Genomic DNA, 20,436 nt, shown 5'->3' with positions numbered 1-20,436 from the left:
CGAAAAACACATATATCATACTAGTAGCTGTTGTTTAGTCTTGTGTGCTGGACAAGTAGAACATCTGCATTCAGATAACATAGGCCTGTGATAAGACTCAGGGGCACCTAATTGTTCATGCCTGAGATTCCTGCCCTGCTGTGAGAAACATCAAAGCACAGTGGAAAACTGCCACCTGCTAGAAATCCTTTATATACAGGCGAAAGCAGCAGGCCCGGAATCTCTCACTCTCTGTCTAGCAGGAACCGAGCTCCGCGGTGCCCGCGTCCCCGCTTGCGTGCCTTTGCCCCGGGTGCCGCTTCGGAGATCCCCCGGTTTGTGAGGTAACGGGAATAAATTTGCTCTTTGCATTTTATCCGTGGTCTTGTGGCTGTTCCTGCATCCTGCCTGTGTCGGCTCACACATTTTGGTGTAGTCGGCAGGATCCAGGAACAGCCACGCCATGGCTGAAAAAGAAGTCGGGGACTGGGGAGGCCGTGTCGGTGTCGGTGACTCCCCGCATTCCAGGATGGCCCAGTACTGAGGAATGGGCCCCCCGTGGCCACCTTCCTGGCTATGCTGGGTCCACCAGAAGCATGGCCTGAAACAGATGACGGGGTGGCGATGACCCCCCGGGCAATTGACACGGCTGTGCGCGGGTTGCCATGGAAAAGGGCATCAGATTCTTCTCGTAAATTAGCGGGGAGATTGGGATGGTTGTTAGCTACTGGTCTTAGAGCTTTTCACCGTGAAAATGTTGCATTACGGAGTAGAGTGAGAGAATTAGAGAAGGAAGTCCGGACTTTACAGGATGCAAAGGTGATTGCGCATGAAGTAATTACTATTCAAGCAGAGGGGTGCTATGAGTTGCAAGATAATATAGAGCGGCTGGTAGCACGTATTGCTAATAGACGAAGGGATAAATATGGAAATATTGAGAGTGAATCCTCGGACTCTGAGATTGAGTTTGAATTTGATCTGGACTTAAAAGGCAGGGAGGTGGTGGAAGCACGACCCCTCATACAAATGATGGGGCAGCAGGAACAAGCAGACGGGGGAGTGCAGGTCACACGTACTTACACTCCAAAAGAATTAAGGGAGTTTTTAGAGATCTATCAGCAGAAGAGCGGGGAAGGCATACTGGCATGGATTTTGCAAGCTTGGGACAGTGAGGCTGCCTCTATTCATTTATTAGCAGGTGAAAAAGGTTTATTAAGCCCTATAGCCCATGATGATCAGATACAGCGGGGATACGCTCAGCTGCAAAGTGTCAGGGGCCCTGATGGGCGAGCCATTATTGCACCTGCGCTGTATCAGTGGTTGTGTGCAGCAGTTTTAACAGCATATGCAGAACCTGTTGAATTAGTGTCGTCCCTTGTAAGCTGGTGCACATTGGAAGAAGGTATTAATTTGGTGTGGCAGATGGGGATGGCTCATGCGTTAGTTACGGGATCTAGTCCAGACAGTACACTCGTAACAAGAAGTATCAAAATGCAGTTCTTGAGAGGAGCGCCTGCCTCACTAAAGCCCCTCATTATATCATCAGTGACAAATGCTACGAGTAATATAGGTGCCCTAGCAGATACCTTAAGGGAAATTGGGGCTGTAATTTCAGGGCCATCTGTTTGGGTGGCGAATAAAGGAAAGCCGGCAAAAGCAAAGGGGGTTACAGCATGGGTGACAAGAAAACAAATGTGGAATGATCTTATACAAGCCGGCATCCCACGATCAGAAATAGACGGGATCACAACATCAGAAATGTTCCGCAAATGGCAAAAGTTAGCATTTACGCGAAAAAGCCGACCACCCCCAGCCCCTCCTGCCACCGCAATGCACGACACTACTTGGCAAATGAACTATAAAGTGGCTGTCTTGGGGCAGGGAGGGGGGTTTACATGTATTAGCTCTGGTGAATACTGGAGCTGCAATTACTGTATCGCATAGTATTGTTAATAATAAAGATGCCACATCACAGATCTGTGGATTGGGGGGAAATCTGACCCCCACCCTCCAAGCTAAGATGACCTTAACAATAGAAAATGCTACACCATTTACTGCGACTGTGTTAATTGCCCCAGTTAAAGAATATTTCTTGAGTATTGATATGTTGACAGGACGAACAGTTGAAACTTTAAATGGTTGCTTCTGCTTTGGAACTTCGCAAGCAGGATTTGCTATTCGATCTATAACTGTCTTACGTGCATTCCCGAGTGGGATCCTGTTGTGCTGCCTGTGCCTGCCAAGGTGATAGCAGTAAAAACAGTATTGTGTTCTAGGGGGGGAGGAGGAAATTACCCAAACCAGATGGCACTTGGAGAATGACTGTATATTACACAGAATTGAATAAAGTCCCCCACCCCCCCACCCCATGCAGTTACTGTACCAGACACGGTTACTCTTATAAAAAAAATCACCAAAAGTTTACAACCCTGGAGAGTGGTGACAGACCTTGCTAATGCTTTCTTTTCGCTAGTCGTTGCTTCAGAAAGCCAAGACCAGTTTGCCTTTACCTGGCAACAAAAACAATATACTTTCCAAGTTTTTGCCTCAGGGATACAAACACTGTCCCTCCATCTGCCACCAAATGATAGCAGCTGATGTTGCCCTATGGTCAGGTACTGTTACTGTTTATCATTATATTGATAATCTATTGATTATGGCAGAGTCACAACAAGAAATCGCAGCTGCGGCAGGCAGAAAAGGCGGCACAGACTCTGAGATCGAGGATGCAAGGGCCTGAAGCCGAAAGGCCTACATTTTTGTTTTGGGTTTTTTTTTTATTGTTATTCTACTACCCTATTTAACTGCTGTAATGCAGGAGCCGGACTATGCAGTTCAAGATAACAACAACCATTCCCTGTTTTCAGCTCTGTGTTCAGAACCGACCTTCAACACATGTTTACTTCTTTCATGCCTCAAAAGGCCCTGTGAACTGGTCTCGGCTCCTTTATCTTAGAAGCAAGCAAAAACTATTCTCAATGCAGTGCTCCCAAGCAAATCTTCTGCTCCCCAAGTAAAGCACAGCTCTTTGCAGGCCAAGGGTCTTCCACAGCAGCAGTTGCTGAATCACTGAAAGTGCATTTAAAGGACCAAGGCTGGGCAACTAATTCAAAGCAAATACAGGGCCCTAGTACTACCATACAATTTTTGGGAATAGATTGGCATGTACTTCTCCTCTTATTTGACATCTTTTGTTAATATTGGATTCTCGAGTTCTTGTATTTCAGGCATCTTCGACAACTACCTGTACCTTATCTAGAGGAGATAGCATTGGAACAGTTTTATTGCTGTCACAAACCCAACATCGAATTGAAGTTCAATCTGAAAAAAGCACATGCCCTGGATACATTTCTGCAAGGCCAACACGTAAATACTTAGATTTTGTGTAACTAATTCATCTGCTTTTTATACGAAGGGAAGATCAACAGCTGCAGATCTTTTAACGATGTGTTTCATTAGCATGCCAGTAGCTGTATTATACAATTATATTACGCTAAGTGATTGTGATATTAATGTTTTTTCATTTGCTATTTTTTCTGAGTAGGTAACGACTGTATGCCAATGAACATTACAACATTGATTGACAATGGACTATTTCCTCCTCCAACACCATAAATGCAACCTCAATATCACTGATGAACCAGCCAGCACAGAGGACAACATTCAACATCTCCAGGACTTATAGCATCCAATGGAACAATCTACTGATGGTGCCTGGCTGGCTGAGTGGTTTCATTCCCTGACAGGATAACTGGGACACTTGATTTACAGTATTATTCTATAGATATATATGTCTATTCCTTTTCCTATATGTATTTATTGCATGCCTCTGTATATTACTCTGTTCTATACCCAGCAAGCCCAAATGTACGCATCCAGCTTTGTACTCCCCAGGAGAAGTGGTCTCTTGAGCGAGGGGGTGGAATGTGGGAATATAACAGAAGATTGGCGAGGAGGATTGTAAATACGCTCAAGTGCCTTGCACCTGGGGTGCCGAAAAACACATATATCATACTAGTAACTGCTGTTTAGTCTTGTGTGCTGGACAAGTAGAACATCTGCATTCAGATAACATAGGCCTGTGATAAGACTCAGGGGCACCTAATTGTTCATGCCTGAGATTCCTGCCCTGCTGTGAGAAACATCAAAGCACAGTGGAAAACTGCCACCTGCTAGAAATCCTTTATATACAGGCGAAAGCAGCAGGCCCGGAATCTCTCACTCTCTGTCTAGCAGGAACCGAGCTCCGCGGTGCCCGCGTCCCCGCTTGTGTGCCTTTGCCCCGGGTGCCGCTTCGGAGATCCCCCGGTTTGCGAGGTAACGGGAATAAATTTGCTCTTTGCATTTTATCCATGGTCTTGTGGCTGTTCCTGCGTCCTGCCTGTGTCGGCTCACACAACAACCTCTCCTCCAAGTGCCCTGTGCCTCTTTAGTAACCATATCTCCCCTTGCCTAAGGCTTAGGCCAGAATGCCGCTACGCTATACAGGGGCATAAAAAACCACAACACAATGTCCCCTCCGCAAAGAACTAACTGTCCAAAGATGAAACAAGAACCAGGCAGCCAGATGAAATCAAAAGTCCACGGAAACAAGACAGTTCTGACCTTTCTGACAGACAATTCTCAGCACGTCAGAGCACATTATGTTTCATTTAGTATCATATTGCCTTATTATTTAGGCTATTTTAGTCAACAAGAAATATTTCCATCTCTTCTGCCCAACCTAAATATCTGTATTTCAAATACTGTGACCTATTTCCTCAGAAGTGACTAAGAACATACTATTGAACCTCGAGGCACTCCATCAACTGTTTATCATGCAAAAAAACGATCACTACCTCCATTCTTCTGTCTCCCTACTAGTCTTTTATATATGGTCAAATTTTGTTAATGTAGATGACACGATCAGTCTGAACAAATGATACTAAATGCACCTCCTTTATCCACTACCCAATAAAAAACATTCTAAGAGATTAATGGAATTTTTTTCCTTTGTCTAACCAGTGCCGTCTATTCAGTTTTGGGGCTTATATTGTTGGTCTGTTCTTTACTGTTACAACTGCTCTTCCATGTAACGATGTAGGGCTAAGTGTCCCAGGTTTATTTAATGAGCCACAAACAATAAAGGAGAGCGAGAATTTGTAGCTTTCCACCCACCGGGAACAGCAGCTGATTTTAAAGTGACAGACTAGATACAAGGAAAAAAAAAATTGTTACCATGATGTTGCAGTCATTGGACCAGATTGCGCAGGGAGGCTGCCAAATCCTTGGAGGCTTTCAAAACCCAATAGGATTTCAGAAGTCCTGAGCAACCTCATTGAAAAACTCTCAACAACCTGCATTAAGGAGACTGGAACAGATAACTTCCTGAGATCTGTTCCAACCTGAATTATTTTATGGTTCTAGATCAAGTACAGCCTAAGCAACCTAATCTAGTTGAAGATGTCCCTGCTCATTGCATGAGGGTTGGACTAGATGACCTTTGAAGGTCCCTTCCAACTCAATCCATTCTATGAGTCTATGATCTTGAAGTTGTTTCAGAACGTTTGGTTGTATATCTGTGCACTATCAGTTCTTCTTTCACATGAGTCAGAATATTCATCTGTTACGAGAATGTGTCCAAGATACAGATCTCTTCAACATCTCAGCAGTGAATAATGAAATAGTTCAGCTCTTCAATAGCATTACAACTGTTTTTATTTGTCCTTTTAAACTCCTGATTATATAACAGCCCAACTGATTCCTTCTCAAGCTTGCTTTCTGATGCAGATGAAGAATCTTGTTTGCACTTTCATTACGTGATGTAGCTCCACTTCGCAACAAACTTCGTGACAACTTTCTAATTTATACTCTTCATTGCATCAGCAACGCATTTTTAACTGTAAAGGATTTTCTTCAGCTCAAACGATCCCTCAAACCTTAGCATCACCTTCCCGAACCCACTTTTGTTCAACTTCATGCATGCCAACTTCTCCAACTTTTTATTTACTTCCTTTCCTTCAACCTTTGTGTCACTTCTGTAGACCTTGTTTTGCATGCTACTTCTTTTTTATGCTGTAGTCAGTCTTAACACCTCAGCTACTGTCATTTCCCAGACTAACACACCTGAAAAAAATTGTTGTTCTAAGAAACCTCTATTTCAAGCAGTTAAAGATTTGAAAGTCTGGCCTGTCTGACCCACAAGCTAAATTTCTCCATTGCCATCCTGGTGCTGGATTTTGCTGTCTTTGATTTTTCAAGCCACTGCATACTCAATTTTTTTCCTCAAGTTTTGGGCAACAGTACAGACTATGGCATACCCTTTAGATACCCTCCTAACTTAACAAATATTACTTACTCTCAAACTATTTGAAAACAGTAATTTCACAAGAACCTTAACTAAAACTGCTTCTCCAGTTCCCTGTGAAGATTCTGTGTACAATTACACTAGGTGCAGTCATTAAACTGCTCTGACCCAAACAGATACATGGAGAAAGGATACCATTTCTTGTTGCACTTCTAGTCTGTAAGTTTGTTTTTTCATCAAATATGTAAGATTAATGCATTAGCATACCCTTTCAGCTAGCTTCTGAGCTCGAAGCTGAAGATCTTGTGCTAAGCAATTACTAGAACTGCCTTCTGTTACAGACGCAATGGAAAGCTGGAAATCAGCAACATGCCTAAAAAAAAGAACAGATGAAAATCAGAAAAAAAAACTGTTGAAATGATGGGGAGATTTGGCAGATCCAAGCTGACTCTGCATATGACAAGTCTGATTAGCAAATATAAACTAGTCACAGATACCTGAAAGTTCACTATGTTTAGAAAGGTGCAATAGAAGGCCAAATATTACCTTTGCTCTAATACAATCAGAAAGTAGATACAGTGAGAACACCATTTCAGAATGAACAAAAATTATGCTCATGAATAAATGTAATTTACTTGCTCACATCAATACACCCCTCAGGCAGGACACTGAAAAAAAACCCTCCTAATAACTTCACATTGGTTCTAAGCAGTTTCACATTCAGATCATTAATGCTGAAACATCTGCCATTCAACCACTGCCTATAATTTGTACAGCTTTTTGAGCAATCATATTTGTTTTGAGCTTGCTTGAAAAAATACAGTGATTTAATTAGACTTAAGTATCTTCTTATAATTGGATTGGCATATTAGCTTAGGTTTGTTTTTTCTGTATTTCTTTTTCCCTAAAGTCCTGTTAAGCTCTTGCAATAATAAGCACAACAGAAAATAATAAAACATGACATGACATTGTAAGATAAAATGTAAACACTACCGTTTTTTGGAGACAGGAACTGCAGATATGGACTTTATTAAATTTTCTGGCGGCAGATCCAAAACCTTTGAAAGCTAAATTTCAAATAAAGAACAAAGTGGCATAAGCAAAAAAAGATCCAGGAAAAATACGGCTCCCTGTTTAAATACTCGTGGGGGGTGCATCACTTAAATCTGAAAGCAAATTTCAACCCAGGTAACAAAGCAAATATTTATTAACTATTATAACCAACACAAAAAAAAAATATGCAATACAAACCCAAGAAATGTTAAAGGAGCCTTAGAAAAAGCAAGACAAAACACCACGTATAGTTGCTTTTTTTTTCCTCCCCGGGAAGGCTCCCCTCAAACCCTGGCGTGCCTTTATCGACTTAACAGAGAATCACAGAATGGTTTGGGTTGGAAGGAACCCTAAAGATCATCTAGTTCCAGCCCCCCTGCCACAGGCAGGGACACCTTTCCACGAGACCAGGTTGCTCAAAGCCCCATCCAGCCTGGCCTTGAACACTGCTAGGGAGGGGGCAGCCACAGCTGCTCTGGGTAACCTGTTTCAGTGTCTCACCACCCTCATAGTCAAGAATTTCTTCCTGATATTTAATCTAAATCTACCCTCTTTCAGTTTAAAACCGTTCCCCCTCGTTCTGTCACTACTTGCCCTTGTAAAAAGTCCCTCTCCAGCTTTCCTGTAGGAAGGAGGCCTTCAGGTACTAGAAGGCTGCTGTAAGGTCTCCCCAGAGCCTTCTCTTCTCCAGGCTGAACAACCCCAACTCTCTCAGCCTGTCTTCATAGCAGAGATGCACCAGCCCTCTGATCATCTTCGTGGCCCTCCTCTGGACTCATTCCAACAGCTCCATGTCCATATCTAGTCGCGACACCTCACTTAGCTTATCGCACACCTGGCAAGCGGGGGACGAGGCGGCCCGTACCATGCCAGGGCCTCACTCCTAAGGTACGAACGGCTGGCTCCTTGCCAAGGCCAACAGTCTCTTGACTAACTGCTCACGAGTTTAAGTCTGTGGGGAGGTGTAACCTGCACGCCCGGGGCGGGGCAGGTGGTGTGAGGGACCCTGAGGGGCTGTAAGCGACCGTGGTGGCCTCAGAGCTCCCGCCAAGGGCCGGGCGGGGGAGTGGCCCCTCTCACGTGTCGCCCCCGCGCGCAAGGGAAGGGGCGGGCCCGCGGGAGACGCTCGAGCGCGCCCCCGCGTCAGAGAGGGGCGGGGCAAGGAAAGCCCGCGCCGAGACTCTCGGCTATGGGTCGGACCCACTGTAAGACGCTCGGGGGGGGAAGGAGGGGATGTGGGTGGTGTCTGGGTGAGGGCGAAAATGGGAAGTCTCAGTTATGGCGCGCCCCTTCTCCGGGCAAGCTGCAGGAGGGAGCGGCGTACCTGGGAAGCGATGCTCCTCCGAAAGGAACAGGCTGCCATGGCTCTGCCGCCAGGCGGAAGGTCGCAGCCGCCCCTTCCCCTCCACCTCTCCTTTCCGCCCGCCCAGGGGCGGGCTGGGTCGTACCATTCTCAGGATGGGGGTGGGAGGGGGAGGAAGAGCCCATTGGTTCCCCTTTGCGCGGCGGAGGTGCGCAGAGGCAGAGGGTTGTCCCACTGCGCAGGGGAGGCGGGGAGAGCGGCGAAGCGAACGGGACAGGCCGGAACGTTTCACGGACCCGCAGGGAGCCGGGCGGCGTTCCCGGAGTGCGCGTGCGCCGTGGGGCTGCGCGGCCCCCAAACCCTGCGGCTCGGTCGGCGGAGGGGCGGCCTGTCCGGTGCGGGCCTGGGGCGTGAGAGGGGCGACATGAGCACGTGTTCCGTCTCCAAGGTGAGGGTGAGGGTAAGGGAGGTGCGCTGCCCTCCGGCCGCCGCTCCGGCGGGGACGGCCGCTGGGTTTCCTTCCCGCCCTGCCGAGGCGGCTCGGGGCCTCGTACGCGGCCGGGCGTGCGGGGCCGGCGTGGCCAAAAGCGCTGGCTGCCCCCCCCCGCCTCGGCGGGACGGAGGCTTTGTCCGGCCTGAACGGCCCCCTCGGAGTGGTCCCTGCCGGGCCGGGCCGGGCCGGGCCGCACCGCACCGCCTGAGGAGAGCTGCGCGGTTGTGCGGGTGCTGAAGGAGCTGACCCCAGAATTGCCCTGTCTCCCTGTCGCGTCCAGCGTCTCCTCCTCTTCGTACCTTCATCCTTTGTCTTTTCCCTCATCCCCGGTGCCCTGTTTGCTGTCTGTTCCCTTCCCTGGCTGTGGCAAGTCTCAGTGGCTCTTCGTCCGTGCCCTGACCCCACTCGGTCCCGCTTTACCCAGGGCACTTTCTTGTCTCACGACAACCAGTCAGCCCTCCTGCCTTGCTCTTCTGTCCTGTTAGCACACGAAAAACGCTCGTCCTTGAAGTAAACCTCACCTAGAACTGAGCAGTGGCTGTAGGTTTTGTCACTTCCCGCTAAAGTCTGTTGGCATCGCTTGTTGCCACTTCGAAACGTTCATTGCGTCTTCCCCCAAAACTAATTTAATGGAGAAACAAAAATAAAAGTGCTGTCGCTCACACATAATGTTAAATATCTGTTATGGCCTTGATATTTCTGAGCCAAAAGGTTTTATCAGGCCTGTAGTCAGGGTTGGCAGTAGGGACAGTGCATTCATCAGAGTCTTAATATGTAGCAAGACTTAAAATGTGTTGGAATGTTTAACTTATTTCCTGTCTTGCTTGGTCATAGAGTGAACAACAGCAGTGGTTCACAGCGGGAAGGGATGCGTTTTATCATCAGAAGACTCCTCTCCCTTATATTATTGTTCACTGAATTGTGATGTGCAGCTGGATCCTTCAGTGTGGAAGTTGCTGTGCATGTTATTACTTTTAGGAGTAAAGGAAAGTACTTCCAAACAAAGTTAAAAATTCAAAACAATCAGATTTCCCTTTCAAAAATGGCTGTTGCCATTAAGTATTTAGGTAGTGAAAGGTGTCCTCCCCTCACCTTGCCTCCTGTGTCTTACATGTAATACCTCTTTGCCGTTTTATATTCTGGTCTCTGCTACGTTCAATGGTGTAGGGAAATCCAATGCTTTTAAAGCATTAAATAATATTCATGTTTCATTTGACTTAAGCATACATTGTTTCTTCTTTTATATATATGTTTTGTAGTTGTTTTGGCCAATTCCAGTTGTGCTGTTGTGAATTACTGTTCTGACGCATTGTGCATACTGCAGCGTAAATAAGGCTGTAGCATAGCTTTTTGTAGTGGAGTTGTTCCAGAGTTGTTCAGGATCTGTAGCATAGCCACAACTTTTGTCCAGCTTGTTTTAGATGGTTGTTAATATATGTGGTAAAATGAAAAGTATCGGAAGGCATCTCCAATTCGTAAGGCTGTTTTTCAGAGGAGAAAGATACTGTTGTCGGTGTTTTACTGCAATTTCTTATTTGTGTCAGAAGGGAAATATCACGTGCAAAGTCACCCAACAGACTAGCGCCTGTGTTCAAAATTGAACCTACCTCTCAAGTTTCATTTTCACTAGCTCATTCTTACACTAGTGGTTGAACTATCCTAGGTTGAGTTCAGTAATTTTTGCTTGTATAAGCATCTCTACTGAGAGGTATAGGATTGAATCAGTCTGTTTATTTATCTTGAACACTTTAACACTTCCCCCTTGCTGTAGCACAAGAATCTCACAGTGAGAGCTGGGGAGTGCCTATGACTTCTGATATATAGGAAATTATTATAATGCTTCAAAAGAGATGAGTGTTTATTTGAGAGGATGAGGGAGGAAATTTCAGATTTTTCTAGAGGAAAAAGAAAAAAATCTGCCAGAATTCAAAGCTTAACACTTGTGTTTTATTTCCTTCTCCTTTGTGATGAAACTGATCTAACTGGGAGATGACTTCTGTCTGGAGGACTTCCTTGGAGCCAGGGTTTTTATTTATCTGAACCTTTTCCAAACTCTTTGTCATTCTGCTTCTAGCCATCTTTACATTTTCGAGATGGGATGCACTTGTCCTCTGTAGCTAGGGCATGTCATTGGCTTTTGTGAGTGACTTAATACTCATTGCATTATTCTGTGTCACCTTTTCTATCCATCACAGCCTCCTGCTTTTTTTTATTTTGTTTTGTTTTTAACTGAAACTGTACTGAGAAAACTCCATTGGTGTGTGCTTAGGGAATCATTTCCTCTTAATTCTAAACCTGTTGGAGGTTATCAGAAGTTTAAATAATCTGCTGCTGTTCTAGTTGATGGTAGAATTGAAGAACATAATGGAAGGGTGAAAAAGTTCTTCCCAAATATGCTGGGATACTGCTTCCACTAGTTTTCCAGCTTGAAGCAGGAATATAAAGGTACAAAATGCAAATTGGTATCCTTAAGATGCTGGCAATTCAGTTCAAATTGTTGGTTTAATGGAGCACTGAAATTGAGAGAGAATAAAGTGTCCTACAGAGCCAGTCAGATTGATGCTTGTGTTGAAGTTTATGTTTTTTTGCTATTCTCTAGGGCTGCTTTGTTTTTAAACCAAGTCCCAAGAAGAGAAGGGTGTCTTGGAAAACAGGTTAGTGCATTTTGATATATGTTTCTATGCTTGCGTTAATCCTGGAAGGTTCACCACATCTGATTGAATTCTGTCATAGATGCGTGAGGATTTCTGTTGTCAGTATTGTTGTCAGCTCCTGTTGTCAGTATTGCTGGAAATACATTTCTTCAGAGGAACCCCAGCAAATTGTTGGCTAGTGTAAATGTTTTTTTGATCTACAGCAACTAAGATCGTATAGCTATCTTTGTCTTTGCAAATTTTTTTTTTACAGGAGAACTCCTTTCCATGCCACCATAAGTTGTGTACTGACTGACAAACTATTTATCTGAAGAGTCTGAATGAGCCACTTCTAAGCTATGGGAGTCAGAAATTATATCCCATGCATAAGTCTCATCATATTCTCAGTAGGTTGCTTAAGTTTCTTGAGGAAAAGAAGAAAGAAAAGCCATTTGTGAAGATTCCATGGCTTCTGCCCACTAGTGTTAGTTATATATATTTTCTTTTCTCCAGCCTATATGCTGTGTATACAGGTCTCGTCATTTGCGGAAGACTGAACAGGACTGACTCTTATTGGAGCCATAAATACCGCTGCTTGAATAGTTGCTGTTTGAGACTCGGTTAGGAAACTTAACTGTTCTTATTCCCAAGTTAAAATTTTTTGGGCAGCACCAGAGCTGTCAAAAGGTGCGACAATTTGTATAAAAAAAGTGGAAGGGAAAGTAATAAGGCCAGTTTTTTGTGGAAATTGCCACAGGCTCATTCATTACCAGAGGGACTTACTGTAACACCTGCTTTAAAATTAATCCCAAATTATTTTTGCCATAAGAGTTGGTATATATGTAGCTCAGGGAATGAGAGGCGGGGAAATAGAATCCAGTCTGTCACTGCAAGTCACTGCCAGATAAATAAACCAACAACCAAGACCTATGCACTTAAACCACATTGAAATTTTCCCCCTTACTGGATATTATGTTTTCATTTTTGCAAGCTTAGTAATGCTTGGATAAATCCTACTAAACATGTTGTTCTAGTTAGCAAATGCTTTGAGACAGAAAAATAAATTTGACTGAACTACCCCTAAAAGAGAGGCAGAGATGAGCTAGTTTGGCTCTTCACAGTGTCTGGATTAGAATAAACAGTACTTTGATGTTCATTCATCCAGTTTGGAAGCCCAACTGAAACTTCACAGCATCGATAGTTGATAATACTGTTGCACCCCACAAAAGGCCTTCTGTGCACATTTGCACCTATAGTCTGAGTTTTGGTACTATAAAAGGAATATTTTTATACTTTATCGGCTGGATGGCCGAGCCCAGAGAGCGGTGGTGAATGGGGCAAAGTCCAACTGGCGACCGGTCACTAGCGGTGTTCCCCAGGGCTCAGTTCTGGGGCCGGTGCTGTTCAATATCTTTATAGATGATCTAGACGTAGGGATTGAGTGCACCCTCAGTAAATTTGCAGATGACACCAAGCTGGGTGGGAGTGTCGATCTGCTGGAGGGTAGGAAGGCCCTACAGAGGGATCTGGACAGGTTAGATAGATGGGCCGAGACCAACGGCATGAGGTTCAACAAGAACAAGTGCCGGGTCTTACACTTTGGCCACAACAACCCCATGCAGCTCCACAGGCTGGGGGAAGAGTGGTTAGAAAGCGGCCCGGCGGAAAGAGACCTGGGGTGCTGATCGACAGCCGGCTAAACATGAGCCAGCAGTGTGCCCAGGTGGCCAAGAAGGCCAATGGCATCCTGGCCTCTATTAGGAATAGTGTAGCCAGCCGGTCTAGGGAGGTGATCGTCCCTCTGTACTCGGCACTGGTGAGGCCGCACCTTGAATACTGTGTTCAGTTCTGGGCCCCGCACTTCCAGAAAGATGTTGAGGTGTTGGAGCGAGTCCAGAGGAGGGTGACCAAGCTGGTGAAGGGTCTGGAGGGTCTGACCTACGAGGAACGGCTGAGGGAGCTGGGGTTGTTTAGCCTGGAGAAGAGGAGGCTCAGAGGTGACCTTATTGCAGAATTTCTTCTCAGAAAGGGTCATTAGACATTGGAATGGGCTGCCCAGGGAGGTGGTGGAGTCACCATCTCTGGATGTGTTTAAGAAAAGACTGGACATGGCACTTAGTGCCATGGTCTAGTTGACATGGTGATGTCAGGGCAATGGTTGGACTCGATGATCCCTGAGGTCTCTTCCAACCTGATTGATTCTGTGATTCTGTGAATATTATGCCTTGGTATATTACCAATAGTGTGGTAGCTGGATTTTTGTTAACTAAAAGCCCAAGACCTATGTAGTCAGGTGGGTTATGTATTTTAAGTGATTCTTCTTGGGGATACAAATGAGGTATTAGTTTAGGGGAGACAATGAAAATGGAGGATGAAGGATGCCTCTTGTTTGTCATTTGCAGAGCTGTTTTCGGTGTTTTTAATGCTTTGGGAGACTGAATGTGCTCATCAGCTGGTTCTCTTCTGGAGATCAGACCACTGCTGGTGCTGCATTGAATGGCCACCAAATGGACATTAATGGCTAGCAAATAAATTTTTTTATATGCATACATTTAGAAAAAAATCAATTGTTGCATTTAATGTTGCGTTGTAGCAACACTTAACAGGCTGTTTACTTAACCTTCAGTCTTTGTCAGTGGTGTTAGTGAAGCATTAAAGCTACACCAGGCCTGCTAAACGTGTGCTGGGAGTAGAAGGATGGTTCCAAGCCTGTGCTTTGCCTTTTTTTTGTTTGTTTTTTGGTGGTGTTTGTTTTTTAGGGGAAGTGTAGACTGAGTGAATGTGGGAGGAAAAACAATGAGAAAAATCTCACTTGGTTATGCTAGTTTCTATTCAGTCTCCCATTTACACCCAGCTCTGTCTTTCCTTCTTAGTTGGAGGCTGGTGGAGAGTTTCTATACTCACATCTGTGAGGCAGAGCAGCACCTGGGAAGCCAGATGTATTCAGAAAATGTGTCACTGTTTTACCAAAAAGGATCTGATTCTCCTTTTGTTTTTCATAAAGAGCCTGTATAGAAGTGAGAGGCAATTTAGAGGTGAGCCAGAAATGTAGGCCTGGTTTGTGCTTAAAAATTTTGCTGGCATAGTTATGTTGGTTAAATGTATTTTTAAAAAAAACAATAAATCTGTATTTCGTGTACCTTACAGGCCTTTCCCAGTATACCTTATTATTTTCAGGAAATTGGTGTAAGCTGCATCTTCCCTGGAGAACAGAAAGGATTTTCATGTATCTATTCTTGCAGACCTTTATGGTTCATGTCTGACTGTAATAGTGAGGGAGGATTGAATATTTAATAGATGAAAGAGACCCACAAAACTTTCTGAAGCAAGGGAAAGATTTTTTTAAATTTTATTTTAATAATGAAGGCTGTTTGCTCAGATTTAGCCTTTGGGCTAAATCTGGGACTTGAGAAGGAATCCGGTTCCTTACTTTTTGCCTGCATACTTGGATAATAAATTCTGCTTGTTCCCTCGCTTATTCTACCAGATACCAGCAGTTAATGAATCGGTTAAGAAAAAAGTCATCTCCCTCAGATATATATGTATATCAAGATGTTACTGTTTCAGTTGACTACATCGTTTTCTTCTCAACAAAAAATGTTTTGTTTTAATAATCTTATTTGTGCTTGCCTTTGATTGCTTTCTTTCTAGATAATGATTTTGGAGAAGGAAACAAGGATTCAGAGGATGCTGCCTTGCGATTTGTTACTTCTCAGGCTTTATGGAATCAGATCAAATCAGAAACAGAGGTGAGCCTTGCACCTAATACTAAAGCAGTGTTTTGCATTTATAACAATGCTGCTTGCTTCTTCGTTTCTGGAGATCTTTTTTACGTGCTTAAAAGGGCAATTAGTTAAAGCAGTAAAAGGGCTAGAAATATCGACTGAGACTGAAATCCCTGTCCAGAATATAAAATAGTAATAATAAATCCATCAATTACACATTACTTCTAACCACAAAACTACATGCTTTTGATGCTTCAAGCTGCTGCTTCTAAGCTTCTCTTCTTACTAATTGTCCTTTTTATTAATTCCTGGCATACTGCTGTTTTCTACCTTCAATTCAGTTGTGTGCTGGCCAGCCCTCTGAGGATTTTAGACTGCTCTTGACCTCAGTGTTACAGAGTTCATAGCAGCCCAGGATTCACAGTGGATTTATGTGAATACAGCTGCATGGGTGTCAAATACTGAATGACACAGCTGCAAGCATAGTCTATTGAATTAGTACGGACAGTGTCAATGGGGTTGTCTGGTGGGTTTCCGAGTTGATTTCATACTGAACTATGGCCTCCTAACTGTTGTGTGTTAGATGGCATGCTGTTGTTGTGTTCCTATGGCCAGCTGGCTTGTATTATAGTATGAATAATTGCTTCCATACAGCAGGGATTTCCTCCTCTATTCAGTGTCAAGGATTCTGGGCAAGTATTGCATATTCCTCTGCCTGCTGTTGGACTCTAGACATCATGAGAATTTTTTTTCCAAAGTTTGTTTTGGGATGTACGGTAGAAGCCAGCTGGATGTAGCTTACAATCTGGACCCTTGGGCTAAACTCATAAATTCCTCTAATTCTGTTCCTACTATTCCGTGGTCCAGCTCACTTTGACTAGTCAGCACCCTTTTCAAACCACAACTAGCCAGGCTGAGCAAAGCAACGCACTACATCGTGGTGCTGATTATAGAGAACACACAGAAATTTGTGGAGGTATATTTGATATCTTCCTGCTAACTGTTTCAGCTTGTCGGGTTAGCTGCCAGCATTGGCAGTAATGTTGGCAGCTGCACCAGAAACTGCCTTGTCAGCTACACAGTGGACTATAGGGAAGATGACATTCTGTAGCTACTTCTGGAAGACCTTTTCTTGGGTCTTCTTTCTTTGGCACAGTGTTGTCAAAGCTTTTTGACACAAGGCTTCTACATTGCCAACAGTGGCTGCAGGATTTTCAGGCTGAAGAAGTGTTGGTGGTTTTTTTTTTTTTCCCCTAGTGCTCTGCAAGGATTTTTCCCAGAGCAGCAGGCACAGCCCATCATAGCGAAAGCCTCCCTTAGCTGCTCAGAAGCACACAGCCGTTGCAATTTGCAAAATCATCTTTCTGTCCTGTTCTAAATCTCCTATCTTTGTTTTCTTTGAGGCTGCTAGGAGTTTGCCAGATACTTTCTTCTGTTCTTCCTCCTCCTGATGGAAGACAGTTCCTGCTACCTTGACAAATTGATATGGGCCTTAGAGTTTGATTTGCCCAAGGGCAGATTACCTGCAGTTACTTTTGCTACTCTACATAGAATTTTCTTTATCCAGCTTCTGGGGTCTCTCTGATATTTTTTTCTACTGAGGTTTGAATTACCATTCTTTTATCCCATTGTTGGCAAACTTGGACGTGATAGTTGTTCTTACATATAAAATTGTGTGATAATTCAGGTTGCAAGGGAGCTTAGAAAGCCTCTAGCCCGAATTCCTCCTCAAAGTGGCATCATCTGTGAGGTCAGACCAGGCAGGTGTGGGCTTTATCCAGTCAGGATTTTATTTCTTATATACTTTCAAACCCTGCTGTAGTAAACCTGATCCATGGCAGAATATCTGGGAAGTGCATGGCTTGCTTGTTTGGACTTTTATTCTAGGAGTTCTGGTAGTGTGCTAAGGGAGTCTAGCAGGATGTTTTCCAAAGTTTTTGCCAGGGTACTGCTACCTGATGATTTGTTGGCAGGCCATGTGCCTGTGCTGGTGTTTTCCCAGTTCTCTGGTATCTACTTGAGGTGTTGAAGATTGAAGAGGATTTGACCTCTAAGTACTTCCTTGTGGAGCACTCTTGACCTTTGTATGTCCATCATAAACTGTGCTGTGATTGTGTCAGCACCATCTGTCATCTGGTGATGACATCCTTTCAGACTTTTCACAACACGAAAAGCTGGCAAAAGTACTGCAGGAACTGTCCTTCATTTTTGGAAGGTGAATTTTGGACTTTTTTGTTTCAGTATTGCATGGTATCCCAGTTTTGACCCCTGCTGTCAGCAGTGGCCTTGCAAATGTTCTTACTATGATACGTCTCATCAAGGGCTTTCAGAAACATTCCCTTCCTGTAAGGTGAGGAATTCCAGTTGCACTACCAGGAGCCAGATTAGAAACAAAAAGCCTAAGAGCAGAGCTGGAATATGGTAATTTTAGCTTTAATGTGCAGATAATGGTTTTCGGACCACACAACAGATAATCATGACCAAACCTGGTGTCGTAGCAGGGACTGAACTTCCAGTTCGTATGACATTTCCAGAGTAAGCAGCGTCATGCAAGTAAATGAGTTGGTCACTTGAGGTGCAGAGCAGCCTAGTGTACTTTGAGGAACATTACCAGAATAGTGCCAGTAACAAAATTGTTTTGACAAGAAAAGACTGATGGATTTTAAGAAAGCTGAGTAAATGTGTAGTGCTATGGCAGACCGAATTCCATCTTCACAAGTGTGCATTGGAAGAAATAATATATACTGTAACCGTGCAAAGTAAGGATTTAGGTTCTTGTTAGGGCAGCTTGGTGAAAACATGTACAATAATGATCAGAAGAAGCTGAAGGTCTGATGGATTCTGAAGCAGAAGTTTGGAGGATTGTTATGGGACATATGGTAATACAGGAGCTGTTACGATGCTGTTACAAAGCTGATGGCATAAACTCTTCTTTTAAAATGCCATGTTACAGTTTCTTCTGAGTTGCCATAGAATTTATCAGGCGGGAGCTCAGAGGTGCACAATCAACATCAGAAAGGCCAGAAGAATGTTTTTTAATAAGTAGAGGGTGAAAAGAGTAAGATTACTTTGTGTACAGTTTTATCAATTGTTCAGGAGAGCAACAGGAACTCTTCTGTATAATGGAAATGTATCTCGGGTTTTTGAGCAGGCATCAAGTGCAATCTCCGGGAGATGTGACCTTAACTCCTTTGGTAGCTGCCTCATCAATGCTGCTAGAGTCAGCCTTTCCCATTTCATTTAAAATCAAGTTCACTGCTGTGTGTGTCACTTCTTGTTGCTAATAAATCTTGATGCTGATTTTATTTGAGGCAGGGGTTTAATCTTGTTTCTAACATCTGTGTTCTAGAGTGTATATTGACGTCCTGAACTTCAGAGTACAGGGTTTTTTGTCTGTTCTAGAAGAAGGCATATCTTGGATTAGAGACAGATTTTAAAAGGCAGATACATAATAAAAGAAATACAAAATGCTGCCACTATATGTCTACCTTTAAAAGTTATCTCCCTCTGCTTTCTCTCACCTTTCCATATATTCCTGCATGTACATATTCTTGTATGAAAACCATCCTGAAGGGCAAAAGACAGCATAGCAAATGTTGCAGTCATGTGGTTTATTATTTTTTCCTACAAAACATACTTAATGGTTTCCTTTATTATTATTTTTTTTTCTTTCATCCTGAATTAGATTTGGAGAAGCTGAATGTTTGCTCTCATATAGATTTCACAGAAAAATGTGTGTTCTGTAAGCCAAGAGGAAACAATAGGAATTTTCATGAACGTTCTTCCAGAAACTAATTATATTGTTTTATTCCTCCTATGTCACTTACACTTTGTCAGTATGGTTTTTTTGATTCTTCTTTAAAGCCTGTGGTGTGACAACACAGTTAAGCTCATTTGCTTTCCAAGTTATTGCTGAAGCATTTGACCAGAAGTGCCAAGATGGGAAATGTCTGTGTTTGCTGCACAGTGAATAAATTAGCATGCTTATAGTTCACAGGAAAACTTAGTGTTACTTAAAATATTACCCTGGAGTTCTAAGGATTAAAAATTATGCAGGAAAGGAGTAGGAAAAGGAAGATATTCTGATGTTTCCACATTTTTATAAGTAAAATCTCTCTGTTTACAGCAAATACAGGAAGACTTGAATAAGCAGTTATTTGATAACCTAGTAAGTTTTTTGAGGCGATCTCATTCTGAGTTCCAAGAGAAGACAACAGAATGGACTTGTCGGATGAAGTCCAGAGAAATCCCTACTGCAGCTCTTGTCTTAGGTAATTTCTTAAAGATATATTTTGATATATACATCTGCTTAAAACTGACACAGAGATCAAAGAAAAATACATTGCTGACTTCCAGCAATTACTGTGAGCAATATCAGCTTCAGAAATGTTAACAGAAGAGATTGGGCTGGGAGAAGGAAGCAGGATAAGACTTCCTTCCCCTTTGTCTGTATGCATAATAGTGCAGTAAGGTAACACCTTCCCTGAAGGTCTGTCTTAGGCAGCTGGTAGTGGTTTGGTTTTTTTTTCCTGATGCACTGGAGATGCTTTCATTCTGTCCCTGTTTCTGCCACCAACATGCTTGGTGGTTTCTATGACTAACCATGGAATTACACAGCTTCTGTATTTCTGATGTATGTTCTTGCAGTGCATCTTTAAGTGTAGCAAAGCAGGGTCATTATCTTGGAAAAGGAGCAGTGGGTGAATAAAATAGCTGAAGGTCGTATTACTGTAGTTAGTGAAGTTCTGAAGTCTTTTTTTTTCTTTTTTTTTTTCCCCTCCTCCTTTCTTTCAAAGGGTTGTAACTAATCCTAAACCTGATTCAAGGCAACCTGATTGCATTTTCAGTGGATCATTCTAGGGAACCTAAAATCAGGCCTGTGCTTTAAACTTAACATGTGAGCACTAACAGCCTGGAAGGTAGTCTACTTTTGTAGGTAGCAGAAAATGAGAAGTTCCTGCTCT

General features: G+C 43.5%; 2 protein-coding genes across 6 annotated transcripts in view; one reads left to right on the top strand and one right to left on the bottom strand.

Annotated features, from left to right (window-relative positions):
• RARS2 (arginyl-tRNA synthetase 2, mitochondrial) overlaps positions 1-8,759 on the bottom strand; it is a 49,660-nt gene extending 40,901 nt beyond the window's left edge. Inside the window, exons 1-3 of one of the 3 annotated variants that reach the window (XM_068409549.1) lie at positions 8,643-8,759; positions 7,259-7,332; positions 6,533-6,638 (exon numbers count right to left, since the gene is read on the bottom strand). In XM_068409549.1, coding sequence (XP_068265650.1) covers positions 6,533-6,638; positions 7,259-7,332; positions 8,643-8,681 — 219 coding nt within the window. In that variant the 5' untranslated portion in view covers positions 8,682-8,759. The remainder of the gene's footprint in view (positions 1-6,532; positions 6,639-7,258; positions 7,333-8,642) is intronic. The other 2 variants (XM_068409541.1, XM_068409559.1) reach the window with 2 other exon arrangements.
• ORC3 (origin recognition complex subunit 3) overlaps positions 8,482-20,436 on the top strand; it is a 39,791-nt gene continuing 27,836 nt past the window's right edge. For 2 of the 3 annotated variants that reach the window (XM_068409524.1, XM_068409518.1), the window contains exons 1-4: positions 8,877-9,069; positions 11,714-11,768; positions 15,399-15,496; positions 19,599-19,743. In XM_068409524.1, coding sequence (XP_068265625.1) covers positions 9,046-9,069; positions 11,714-11,768; positions 15,399-15,496; positions 19,599-19,743 — 322 coding nt within the window. In that variant the 5' untranslated portion in view covers positions 8,877-9,045. Of the gene's footprint in view, positions 8,524-8,876; positions 9,070-11,713; positions 11,769-15,398; positions 15,497-19,598; positions 19,744-20,436 lie in introns of those variants that run through there. The other variant, XM_068409528.1, reaches the window with a different exon arrangement.

Source organism: Nyctibius grandis, chromosome 1 (assembly GCF_013368605.1).
Source record: "Nyctibius grandis isolate bNycGra1 chromosome 1, bNycGra1.pri, whole genome shotgun sequence".
Lineage (NCBI taxonomy): Eukaryota > Metazoa > Chordata > Aves > Nyctibiiformes > Nyctibiidae > Nyctibius > Nyctibius grandis.
Note: the sequence above shows the minus strand (reverse complement) of the source record. Positions and strands in the feature narration are given on the sequence as shown.